Here is a 13958-nt window from a genome sequence, read left to right on the forward strand (position 1 = left end):
TATTAAATAGTCTAGGGAGGTAATAGGTCCTCATGAAAGTTTAGTATCGCAACAACAAATCCGACCAAAGTTGAGGTATTTTTCAGACCATTATCCCTTAATTATTACATAATACTTAACCCGTTACATTGGAATTCAGACCGAGGGAACATATATTGTATTCTCGTTAAATAAATAGTATAGGATAATATTCTCACGAGGTAATCGTGAATTAATCGCTAAAGCTATTCTATAACGTCTCATTTCAATTCTTTTGACATGCCATTTTTATCGTAATTATGTTATTTTAATTGCTATAGCACTTTAATTTCATTAACACCACTTGATACTGTTTCATTGAATTTGCTTACTATTACATAATTACATTCAACCTAGCTACTTTTAAAATTTACTCAATTTTAAAAAGTTGGTATTTGATAATGACTTTTCAACAATACTTCTTGGCTCTTATGAGTTGTGACTTGAATAAATAAATGCAATCTTTCAATAAATTTTATTTATTTATTTTATTTCGGAAAATGATCAACCAAGTAATGTTGACTAATTCTTGATGTGAAAAATCTAAGTGATATAATAATTAGCTAAGACTTAATTAACAAGAAGATATTATTATATATTAAATCAGTATAATATTTTCCTTTTTCAGTTGGGCACTTCAAATTCTAGATATTCCAAAATCAGTTCTTGTTATCATATACTAAAATAATTCAAGGGTAGTATCGTTGGAGAAAAATAAAGGAAAAACAAAAGAAAACAATAATTTTGAGAGTCAATCAATTTTTTTTATTGTAATAAATTAGAATATAGAAGTCTTTAACATAAACTCAATATATGTTACTTTTTTTATTTTGACTAATGTGATAGTAATAAAATTTTGAGAGTCATTCAATTATTTTTATTGTAATTTATTTTAATTTTAAAAATTATTTTAAGTTGTTAATTGTTGAGATTTGAAGTAATTTTAACGGAATTTGTAAATATATAAATTATTGGAAATGTCTTTACTTTTTCTATCCCAATTTATGTGGCATATATCAAATTTTGGAGAGTCAAAATTTTTTTTCCTTGAGAGTAATTTTTTATATGTTTTAATTTTTTTTAAGTTGTTAATTATTGTAATTTATAATAGTTTTTACATAATTCTTAAATATATAAATTATTGAAAATTTCTTTATAATAATTTATTACTTAAATAACAAAAATGCCCTTTCATCCACTATATTTCCAAGAAACACATGCCTAAGGGTTGGCGAAAAGACGTGTGCTTATGACCATTTTTACTATTTTCACTAAGAGAATTTAAAATATGATTAGAAGTAAACACACGAAAAAATCTGAGACTAAGCAACGATTGACAAATAAGCCTGAGACTAACTTCCACGATCCAATATACATATTTTGTGATATCATTACTAACATGATTTATTTTGTATATTTGACTAGCAAATGTAATTATTTTTAGTTGATTGACCAAATATGACCATAAACAATAATATATGAAGATATTTACTATCATTATAAGATTACATTTGTATTTTTTTTCCTTTTACGTTTTAACACTTAGAATAGTGAAGATTTTATTGAGATTGACTACAAGAAGCAAATAAAATTAAAACTAAAATTAGTTGAATCGATAAAAGGAACAAAAATGATGTGTTGAGATGAATGAGATACTTTTATCTACAACCAAAAATTTCGAATTCGAGCCCTGAGAAAGGTAAACCAATTCCTACAAGAATTATTTTCATCCCTGAGATTCGAACCCGAGACCTCTGGTTAGAGATAGAGGGATCATATCCATCTCATCACAATCCTTTGTGATGACTTAGACATCATTATAAATTTATAATGGATGTGGGGGAATAAGAAAGGGGATTGCAAGAATCAAACTCTCATTGACAAAATAATAATTCAGGTAATCAACTAACTGAGAACTTCATGTGTACTGATATATCTTGAGTTAAGATTAAGGAAACTTATCATTAAATTTCATTACAGTATTGGAGTCAAAACTTTCATTAAGAAAATTTAAAATATGATAAGAAGTAAACACACAAAGAAGCTTGAAACTAAGCAACAACTCAACGATTAAGCCTGAGACTAACTTCCTTGATTCAATATACATACCTTATGGTATTATTACTAACATGAGTCTTTTTTTTCTTTTTTTTTGTATATTTGACTAACAAATATAATTATTTTTGATCGGTTTGACCAAATATGCCCATAAATAATAGTATATGAAGATATTTACTATCATTGAAAGATTACATTCGTATCTTCTTTTTTTTTTTTACGTTTTATCACTTAAAGTAGTGAATATTTATTGAGATTGACTACAATAAGCAAATAACGTTGAGCATCTTAGTATTAAGCACGTAAAACCTAGAGACTAGAGACATTGAATTGGTCAAAAGTAAACGTCTAAAGGAACAAAAAGGATGTGTTGGGATAGGTGAGATACATGTATCTACAACCAGAAATTTTGAATTCGAGCCCCAAGGAAGGTAAACCAATTCCTATAAGAATTATTTTCATCACTGAGACTCGAACCCGAAATCTTTGGTTAAAGATAGAGGCATCTTATCCATCTCGTCGCAATCCTTGGTGTTAGATACATTGAATTGGTCAAAAGTAAATACCTAAAGGAACAAAAAGAATGTGTCGGAATGGATGAGATACTTGTATCTACAACCACAAATTTCAAATTTGTGCCCCAAGGAAGGTAAACCAATTCCTACAAGAATTATTTCTATTACTGAGACTCGAACACGAGATCTTTGGTTAAAGATAGAGGAATCTTATCTATCTTGTCACAATCCTTGCTGATGACTTAGACATCATTATAAATTTATAATGGATGTATTGACATTTTTTTATTTCTTAAATTGGGGGTAGGGACAAGGGAAATAGGAAAGGGGATATCAAAAATAAAAATTCAGATAATCAACTAACTGATAACTTCCAAATGTATTGACATATCATCATAGTGTTGTTTCCCTTAAAATTAAAGAGTGACTAGTCAAATGTACAAAGGATTAGTGCATCAAATTAGGTTTCTTATAAACCACATTACATTCTTTTTATTTTTTATTTTTGTATAATTTGATATTCCAAATAGATAATAATCACAAAGAAGTATGAACCGTTTAGTGTTTTTAAGTGTACATCAACAACAAAGGACCCATTAATGACATATTAGACAAAGACTCACTATACTTGATAATATTAAGAGGTACTTAAGGAAACTTCTGTGATATAATGCGCCATTAAATTAATAATAATTAATCTTTAGTTTGCAATTGGTAAAACATAAAAGAAAATTCTACAAAAGTTGTGTTTCAACCTTTGTTATTTCACTTTTTAAACAATGTTAAGATCAAGAATCTTTTCAAGTATTGCAAGTTCTACAAGAAACCTAGTCACACAACAAAGAAAGTTTTACATTTCATTAGAAATTATCTACCATTACGGTAGAGTGGTAAGTACTAAGTGGTTTCAGGTTTGAGTCCCGAGGACTGGGTATTGATAGCTTTTGATAGAGAATATTTTATCACATGCATCTGGATTAGTTAGATTCTAAAGTCGGTACTGGATACCAAATAAAAAATTAAAAATGAAGCTTAATCTATCATTATTGTTATGAAAAACTATATAATTTTCTAGTAATAGTTAATAATAATATCAAAGTAATACATTGTTGTTATTGCAAAGTCCTATTCTTATGATCACTAGGGAGATTGTGATTTGTGAGCATCCATTCAATGAATACAACTCAACAATGAAAGTAAGAATCATGTCATTATTAAGAATAAAAGGAGAAGTTTAGTAATTTTGGTATGAAGAATAATATTTTCCTAAAAAAAAGTGGTTGCTTATTTATATTTTATAAGCCTTAGGTGTAAAATATTATTCTAAGAACATTTATATATAATTTCGGTGAAAATTATGGGGGATGAAGTGTGGAGATAGGCAGGAGACAATCCACATGGAAAATCACTTATTGATTTTGTTTTTCCTTCTCTCTCAAGGAATTAATTTTCATATTTTCAAAAAACTTATTTTCTTAGAAAAAGTATTTTGAATTGACCAACTAAAAGTGATAAATAAAAAAATATCTTCTGCAATAATAGAAAATGTTTTCCTCCACACTCTTTAAGAGTTAAAGTTAGATTTTTTTTTACGTCCAATTCGAAGGTTTCCCATATTACAATAATTCCGATTTTTTTGCGGATACATTGCTCTTTAGCCAGATATATAACAAACGATACATAAATTACGTATCAGATATATAACTATAAACCAGATTCACACTTAATTAGGTTTGGAATAATTAGAGTTACGTATCAACAATAATATTATTACCAGATATATTCCACACAAATAAAGTTGTAAATATGTATCTGATAGAGGTGGAGTGATGTATCTAAAAGTTAAGAGAGAAGGAAAAATAAGATTTTTGTAATTAATTTAAATGGTAGGAATTCTTGTAGATTATGTTATATTTTAAGTCGTGTAATTACATAATTTTCATATAATCAAATATAGTGTCACACGAATTGAAACAAATATATAAAAATTATTTGTTAGGGTTTGGCTTCTTATATGAAAGTCATATATTTAGTAACTTTCATTAGTTGTTTCCTAAAAGTTTGGACTTGATTTTTGGCTTTGACCAATTAAATTTTTGACTGTTGAAATTAGAAAAGAGGGAGAGAAAAGTAAGAGGAATATTTATGCATATCGAAAAGTCACGCAGAACTAGTTGTAACAAAAAAATATTATATATTCAAATAAATTATTTATGCATATTGAATAATTTTTTTAATATAATTATGTAATCTAAGATAAAGTTATTCGATAATGTCTAATTCATAATTTATATAGTAGCTCTACCTTTGATCAGGAACAAGAACGAATGTAGTCGAGGACAGAATTTAAAGGGGTTGAACAATAACATATCTATTGCTATTTTACAAGTAGAGTTTAGAGTAGGTGATATCTGCGCACACCCTTCTTCTTTTTTAAGATAGAGAAATATTTTTTGATAGATCTTCAAATTAAGTATATTTGAATATGAAATATGTCTTACAAGTTATTAGAATTCCATATTTGTCTATGAAGAGATGATCTAAATATATATGTTAGTATATCTATATATAATAAATTAATTTCTTTTGTGTAATACTGAAATTATTAAACTAATAGATATGATGAAGTCATAACTTTAACATTAGTATAGTAGGTTTAATGTTAGAGATTTTATATCTTGAATCCGCTTTTATCATTAATTACTCTATATTTGAAAGACACAAACATGAAAATAGTTGAAAATTCTTCTTAGTATCGACACTGGTTAAAGTTAACCCCAAGTCCCTAACCTTTGTAGGTGAATTTATTATTAAAAGAACAATAGCAATAAATGATCGTCAACCAAAACAAATATCCAATAAATATATATATTTCGTAAGGTGTTATGTAGGTAAACTTATTATTAAAAGAACAATTGAAATAAATGATCATCAACCAAAATAATATCCAATAAATATATATATTTCGTAAGGTATATATATATATTAGAGTATCATATATTTATTTTTAGTCAAGTCTCCCTCTCTCTCTCTAAAATTCAAGTCATGTCCAACTAATCAAAGATTCAATTAAAAGGCTTCTTTTTGTCAAGATGGGAGACAAATTGAAATAACTAACCGTCTACCAAAATAATATCCAACAAATATATATATTTTGATATATTAATATATAATATACATATAATATATATATTTTTGTAATATTATATTTGTTTTTAGTCAAGTCTCCCTGTCTCTATATAAAAAACTTAAGTCATGTCCAACTAAACAAAGATTCAAAGGTTTCTTTTTGTGAAGATGAGAAAGAAAACAGGAAAATTCATTATTTTCTCATCAATTTCCTTCTCTTTTTACTTGCTATGTTTAGTTATATTTTTCTCCATGAAAATGGCTATGGCACAAAACAAATCATCAATAGTTTCCATAAATGTAGGAGTTGTGTTGGACATGGATGAATGGTTTGGAAAAATGGGTTTGAGTTGTATATCTATGGCTTTATCGGACTTTTATAGCATTGATGGCTCTAATTATAAGACTAGGTTGGTTCTCCATACTCGTGACTCGAAGAAAGATGTTGTTGGTGCTGCTGCAGCAGGTATATATGCATTGATAATATGAATAATTTTTTTTTTGTTACCTTGCAGTAAATTATGACACTATTTTTCATATCATCGTTTATATAAAAAGTTATCTATTATTGTCGATCAATTTAACCTAATACTAATAAAGTTCACCATAGTGAACTAAAGATAAACTCAAATATCAATTATGATTTTATCATCCATGACCCTAAATCGCTCTTTTTCTTTTGGAAATACTATAAATATAAAAAAGAATATGAGTTACATTAATATTTAAGAATGTTATCTATAAATGTCTAAAAGTGGAATCACATAAATTTGGTTGTGTATATATATATGTTTGCATACATGTGTAAAGCCATGATAATATCAAAACTATTAATGTCAATCATGGTGAAGCTAAAAAATTTGGTAGGAGTGTTTAAATTTTTATATATCTTTAAAAAGTTATTCCTAATGTCTCTATGCACAATATTATTTTTTGACAAATAATATTCAAATGACCACTCTTGGATCAATTTTAGCTATGCCGCTGATGTTAATAGATAGGGTCATGACTCAATCCGTTCAAAATTGATTAGGTTAATTAAGATGAGTCAAATTGTGATTCAAAGTAAAACTAAAATTTGACGTATCCTAAATAATTAAACTCATTTTCTATATATATAAGTGTTTAACCATGCATGTTTTGTGTGTCACCTTGCTAATATTGTACATAAATATATTTCATTTTTGGTAACTTGATACTTAAAAACACTTTTTTGAAAATATTCTAAATACGAAAAAACAAATGAAAGCACTTTTCAAATAATATGGTCAAAAACAAATTGTTATTCATGTTGAACTTTTTTTTAAAAAGTAATTTGTTTTTAGAACAAATTAATTTAAACAACTTATAGCCAAATATATATGCTCTCACTCAATAATAATCTCCTCCAATTTTTTATTTTTTTTTAAAAACATGTGAAATTTTTTAACAGTTCTAACAGCTTTTCATGATATATACTATAAAGTCACATCATGATTTTAGTTAAATAAGTCACATCATGATTTTATAATTAGACATTCTGTTAATCTTATTCAAGTGATAGATTGGTACGTATGATTGAATTAAATAGCTAAAGTTTTTTTATGTTGACTTTCTGACTTTTTCAACCAAAACCTAAAGAATTTAGTGGTGGTTTGATATTAGAATAGTACTGAATATAATATAAAGATAATATCTAATATTGCTAATGACATAATTTTAAAAATAGTATGGAATAAGGTGTATATTTAATATATATCGTAAATTGAAACACTATCAAATAAGAGACATACATATATATATATATATATATATATATTATTTTTCTACTTCTAATTCCTCCTGCCAAACAATCCCTTAGAATAAATACTATTTTTTTGTCCCAATTTATATGACATACTTTTTTTATTCAGTTAAAAAATGATACATTTATATATTTAATAACAATTTAGCTTTAAAATGTGCATTTTATCCTTAATAAAATGATTTATCCATACTGTCATATGTGACTTATTTTCGACCACAAATTTTAAAATATTTTTTCTTTCTTAAACTCAAAATCAAATAAAATTACATCACATAAATTAAGATAGATTAAGATAGATGAGTATTACAAAATATTTTATGATAGGAGAATATAAAATATCATGATAGAGTGGTACCATACATATTTGCTGTTAGTCCATTTGACCTGTTCAAACTTATAGTAACTTAAATAACAAGTTAGTAACAGTTGTGATTAATATAGTTTATTAGGTTGACATAACCTTTTATTAATATTTAATTGAAAATTTACATAATTAAGTATGGGTGCATGCTTGGTAAACATATGGCACTGACTCAACTGACTTGTATTCTAATCTTGATTTCTTCTTCAATGATATAGAAAATTTTAGATTAGGTAAATTAAAAAATTTAACATATCAACAGCCCATAATATATTATTACAAAAAATAAAGGACGTATGAGATATGGTTTACAATTTTCTATTTGTTAAAAAAGAAAGGAAGCAGGGGCATCAATGTCTCAAACCTATGACAGAGGGTATCTGTATATCATTTACGATAGTTCGGCGATATATTTTTTTTTTCCCTATATAAAATATGCATAATTTCTCATAATTAATTCATGTATTAATAATACATGCATAATTCTAGCAGACTATCAAACAATTTTAACTACTTTCTTTTATCCCAATATAACCTAAATTAGAGGATCAATAATGTTCTGACTTATTTTCTGCTATTGTGAATTATGTAGCATATATTGTGATCAAACGTCTGCAGTCATTTACATGATCTTGTTTGTATGGTTGTATTGTTCGTTCATACAATTTTTATTTCATTAGTTACTTAAACTTTATTATAATAGATCATTTAAATTCATTATTAGGTTATCACGAAAAATATCATTTTTGTACAAGGATCAATTTAATGTGATCACGTCCTTTAAATTGATTGTATGCAGCACTTGACCTATTGAAGAATGTTGAAGTGGAAGCCATAATAGGTCCAATTTCATCAATGCAAGCAGATTTCCTCATCAATTTAGGCCAAAAATCACAAGTTCCAATCATCTCCTTCTCTGCAACGAGTCCATCAATTTCATCATTCCGCAATCAATATTTTGTTCGTACAACTCATAACGATTCATCTCAAGTAAAACCTATCAGTTCAATAATCCAATCATTCGGATGGCGACAAATCGTACCAATTTACATCGACAATCAATTTGGGGAAGGAATAATCCCCTTTTTAGCAGACGCATTGGAAGAAATCAACACTCGTATACCTTATCGAAGTGTAATTTCTGAATTCGCCACTTTAGATCAGATCAAATCTGAGCTATTGAAATTGATGAATATGCAGACTAGGGTTTTTATCGTGCATATGCCGATTTCACTCGGATCGAAGCTTTTTACAATGGCGAAGGAAATTGGTATGATGAGTGAAGGTTTTGTTTGGATTGTTACAGATGCAATGGCGAATCAACTGAATTCGATGGATGCTTCGGTTATTGAATCTATGGAAGGTGTTATTGGAGTGAAACCTTATGTACCGAAGAGTAAAAAAGTTGAGGATTTTACTCAGAGATGGAAGATCAAGTTTCGAGAAGAAAATCCGAGGATTGTTGATGTGGCATTGGATGTGTATGGATTATGGGCTTATGATTCTGCTACTGCATTAGCCATGGCTGTGGAGAAATCGAGAATCAGTGGCGCCTTTTTTCGTAAACCAAATGTTTCAGGTAAGAGTGGCAAATGGACAGATTGGGTTAAATTTTGAGCATAATATATAAACATGATCCTTAACTCGGCTAGCAGACAACTATGTCCTCCAACTTTGACTGTGCACAAAATACAAATAGATACTTAAATTTGTATAAAATTAAACAAGTAGACACACGTGTCTTACATGACATAGGACGCAACGTAGGACACAAAATTGTCATGTAGGACGAATAATGTGTTTATTTGTTCAATTTTATACAAGTTTAAACGTCTACTTGAGTACACTCAAAGTTAAAAGGTCATAGTTACCAGTTGGAGCTAAGTTAGGGGTCATGTTTATGTATTATGCCTTTTTCTTAACAAAATAAAGTTTGTCTCGCAAAAGCTTCGTCAAACACACTACGAGTCATGTTTAATTATAACCGGTTATTTGATATATTTTGACCCAATTCAATCCGACCAAATCACACTTAGCGTGAATTGGATCATATGAACCTTTAATCAATTTTGAACCCATTTTAACGTTAAAATTTAAGCATAATACATAGATATGCCTTTTAACTTGGACTCAAATCATATTTATGCCCTCCAATTTTGAATGTACACAACTAGACACTTAAACTTATATAAAGTTGAACAAATAGACACACATGTCCTATGTGGCATCCTACGTGACAATTTGTGTCCTACATGGTGTTCTACATGTATTATGCCACATATGACTCATGTGCTTACTTGTAAAACTTTATACAAGTTTAAGTGTCTATATGTGCACACTCAAAGATGGAGGGCATAACTGCAAAATAAGTCGAAGTTAAAGGGCACATTTATATATTATGCCTTTGATAAACTTGATCAAGTCAACAAATAGGTTGTATGCAACCAGTTTAAACTTGAGCAGATTCGGTTGGTGGGCTATGTTGCTCGGACTCTTCAAAAATGTCACAAAATACGTGTTAGCTCCTTCAAAAGTAGTGCATTTTTTAAGGATCCAACATGAGTGCGGCAACATTTTTTGACACCTCTAAAATTTTCAGGAAATGCAACAGATCTTGAAGCTTTTGGAGTTTCGAGGGATGGTCCAAAGCTTCTTAAAGCTATACTAAACACTACTTTCAAAGGCCTTAGCGGAGACTTTCAACTTGTGGATGGACAATTGCAATCTCCACCTTATCAGATCATCAATGTTGTTGGTAATGGTGCTAAAGAAATTGGATTTTGGACAAGAGAAAATGGCATTGTTAGAAAACTGAATTTGAGACGCGGATATTCTGTTTCTAAGGAGAATTTTGGATCCATTATATGGCCCGGTGACAGTACTTCTGTTCCTAAAGGTTGGGTGATACCAACAAATGGGAAGAAACTGAAAATTGGAGTTCCGGTGAAGGATGGTTTCACCGAGTTTGTGAAAGTTACAAGAGATCTTACAACTAACACAACGAAAGTTACTGGATACTGCATCGATGTTTTTGATGCAGTGATGGAAGCATTACCATATTATGTTCCTTATGAATATGTTCCCTTTGCTGCTCCTGATGGAAAGAGCGCCGGTGATTATAATGAACTGGTTTATCAAGTATTTCTTGGGGTAAATTTCTCTGACTCCTCTACTATCGACTTTTAAGTTATATATACTGGCAATGCGAAGAGATGTTACCATTAACAATGTCTTTTAAACATGTTGTAAAGGTAACTCGCCTTATACTAGATAGCAACACGCCTAAGGAGCTTTAAGGGAAAACGGTTGAACTCCATTTACTGAACTAAATCAAATTGGACTAATCTTATAGGGAAATATGTATTGCACTTGTATACTTTGATGATTCTTACATGCTACAAAGATTAATCGATGAGCAGAACTTTGATGTTGTTGTAGGGGACACTACCATTGTCGCGAATAGGTCACAATTTGTTGACTTTACATTACCATACACGGAATCTGGAGTTACGATGATGGTGCCAATCAAAGATGATAATAGAGATAATACATGGGTATTCTTGAAGCCATTGACTTGGGAGCTCTGGCTAACAAGCTTCTGTTCTTTTGTTTTCATTGGCTTCGTCATTTGGCTACTCGAACATAGAGTAAATGAAGACTTCAGAGGACCTTTTTGGCATCAAGTTGGCATGATATTTTGGTTCTCCTTCTCAACTATGGTCTTTGCACAGAGTAATTTCCCTTTCCTTCTCTTGAATTAGTATCAATGTTATCAAAGGCACGCTTAAGCCTTGAAGCGAGGCTCAAAATTTGTTGAGCGCTCTGCTTCACTTAATGTGCACTTCAGTGTCGTCATCAAGGTTCTAATGCATACTTTTCTTTGCCAATCAACCTCTTTTGAAGAGGCAAATATCGTAAATTTTTTTTGTCATTCATGCTTATAATCATTAGTCTTTCACTAAACACATATCCATTTGTATATTTTTGCTCCGTTTGCACCTTTTGTCATTAAACCCCACACTTTATTTATGCTTTGCGCTTAAAGCCCTATGCACCTTAGAGCTTTTTGCTTTTGATATTACTAATTAGTACTCTTCCCATTTTCCCTTTAATGACAATGTTCTTATAGCCATAGAGATGTCATGGTATGTTTAGCTAGAAGACCATAAGTCGTCACTTTTGGTATGTACCAGAAATCTTTCTTTCTTAAACTTCATGTCCAGTCAAATATAACCATTTAAAACAATACAGAGGGAGTATACACATACACTCACACACACGTACACACACTCTTCAATTTGAATTACCTTTTGTTCTTATGTGTATAATATATGCTTTCGATTTCTAACCTGAAATTTCTTCTTTTTGATTCTTGATATCGACAGAGGAGAGGATCGTAAGCAATTTGGCGAGGTTTGTGTTGATCATCTGGTTCCTAGTGGTACTCATATTAACTTCAAGCTATACAGCAAGTCTTACATCAATGTTAACAGTTGAAAAACTCCAGCCAACTGTTAAAGATGTAAAAGAACTTCTAAAGAGCAAGGACTATGTGGGCTACCAGCCAGGTTCTTTTGTAGTAGGGCTATTACGAAAAATGAACTTTGATGAGGACAGGCTTAAGGCATATAACACTCCAGAGGAATGCGTTGACTTACTCGCTAAAGGAAGTTCAAATGGTGGTATTGCTGCTGTTTTCGATGAGATTCCTTATGTGAAGCTTTTCCTTGCAAATTATTGCTTGAAATTTACCACGGTTGGACCTACATATAAGACTGATGGCTTTGGATTTGTAAGTAACTCTTCTTTTTCTCGATATTCTTTCCTTTCTTCAGTACAAGAATCACAAGCAGAGGCAAATTTGAAGTGTCAGTGTATACTACTCCACATATATTGTTGAAAATGTTGGATTCAGTTGAACGTATTAGCTTTATACTCTATCACCTCACCTTTTTCGATCAAGAAAGTTCCTTCCACTAACAGTAATATTATGAATTATATTCAGGCCTTCCCGATAGGATCTCCTCTAGTACCTGATGTTTCGAGAGCAGTGTTGAATGTGACAGAAGGTGAAAAGATGGTACAAATAGAGAGAGCATGGTTTGATGAATCTACATGTTCCGATTCTAGTACATCACTCTCCTCCAACAGTCTTGGCCTAGATAGCTTCTGGGGACTCTTTGTCATGGCTGTAATTGCTGCAGTTTTGGCTCTCGTCATCTTTCTAACGAAATTCATACATGAGCATTGGTACATCATAAGACGATCTAATCTTTCATTGCACGAAAGAAGCAGAATCTTGGCCAGGAAGTTTGACACAAAGGACTATAGCTGTCATACTTTCAGGAAAAGTGAACTAAGAGATGTACTAGCAGATTCAACACATGATTTAGATTGTTCGCGGAGTCCTCATGGTAACTTGTCATCGTTACCTTCTCCACGAACTATTGGACCACCAAGTCCAAGCAATTCTAGTCATACAGAGCAGATGTTACATTTTCCAGGGGAGGAAGGGGATTCACCTTCGCGTGGCGAGAATGAAGCAGTTAATGGTCAAGTAGAAATGGTTTAAGATGTTTTTTTAGTATTAGTAAGCCTCTAACTTCACTCTTCCTTAGTATTGAATCATCCCCTTACCTATAATAGCTCCACCCCTGTATTTATGTATATATGTGCTATCATTTACATTGTATAAAGGATGTAAGTATTTGATTTTAAAATATACAGAATGTATGTGTGACTGTTCATATTACATGAGTGTTTAGAGTAAATTTACCCTATTTTGCATTTATGAAGTCTTATCACTTAAGGGACATTCGAAAAATTGGAACTCTTTCAATGACAACAAGTAGTTTAAGTTCAATGTCAGTCGGATTTCTACTTAATTTAGTCTTATTATTTAGAAAATACAATTAATCTGGTCACTTTGAATAGGATTTCTTACTAAATTTATTTATTTTATAATTTTCTTTTCTCTTCTCCAAAAATCATAATTTTTTTTAAAAAAAGTTAATAAATGAAAAACAATCTAAAAGGGCTTCAGAGATCATTTTGCCCTACTCAAAGATTTGTTGTAGACGCTTGATGAATT

General features: G+C 30.1%; 1 protein-coding gene across 1 annotated transcript; it reads left to right on the forward strand.

Annotated features, from left to right (window-relative positions):
- The first annotated feature begins 5888 nt into the window (after positions 1 to 5888).
- Positions 5889 to 13605, forward strand: LOC102600393 (glutamate receptor 2.3-like). Its single transcript, XM_006357042.2, has 6 exons — positions 5889 to 6186; positions 8667 to 9446; positions 10467 to 11017; positions 11287 to 11599; positions 12253 to 12659; positions 12873 to 13605. Exons 1-6 carry the CDS (start codon positions 5889 to 5891, stop codon positions 13437 to 13439), a joined length of 2916 nt encoding a protein of 971 aa, XP_006357104.2. The 3' UTR covers positions 13440 to 13605.
- The last annotated feature ends 353 nt before the right edge of the window (positions 13606 to 13958 follow it).

The sequence above is a fragment of the Solanum tuberosum genome, unplaced genomic scaffold (genome assembly GCF_000226075.1).
Source record: "Solanum tuberosum cultivar DM 1-3 516 R44 unplaced genomic scaffold, SolTub_3.0 scf00240, whole genome shotgun sequence".
Lineage (NCBI taxonomy): Eukaryota > Viridiplantae > Streptophyta > Magnoliopsida > Solanales > Solanaceae > Solanum > Solanum tuberosum.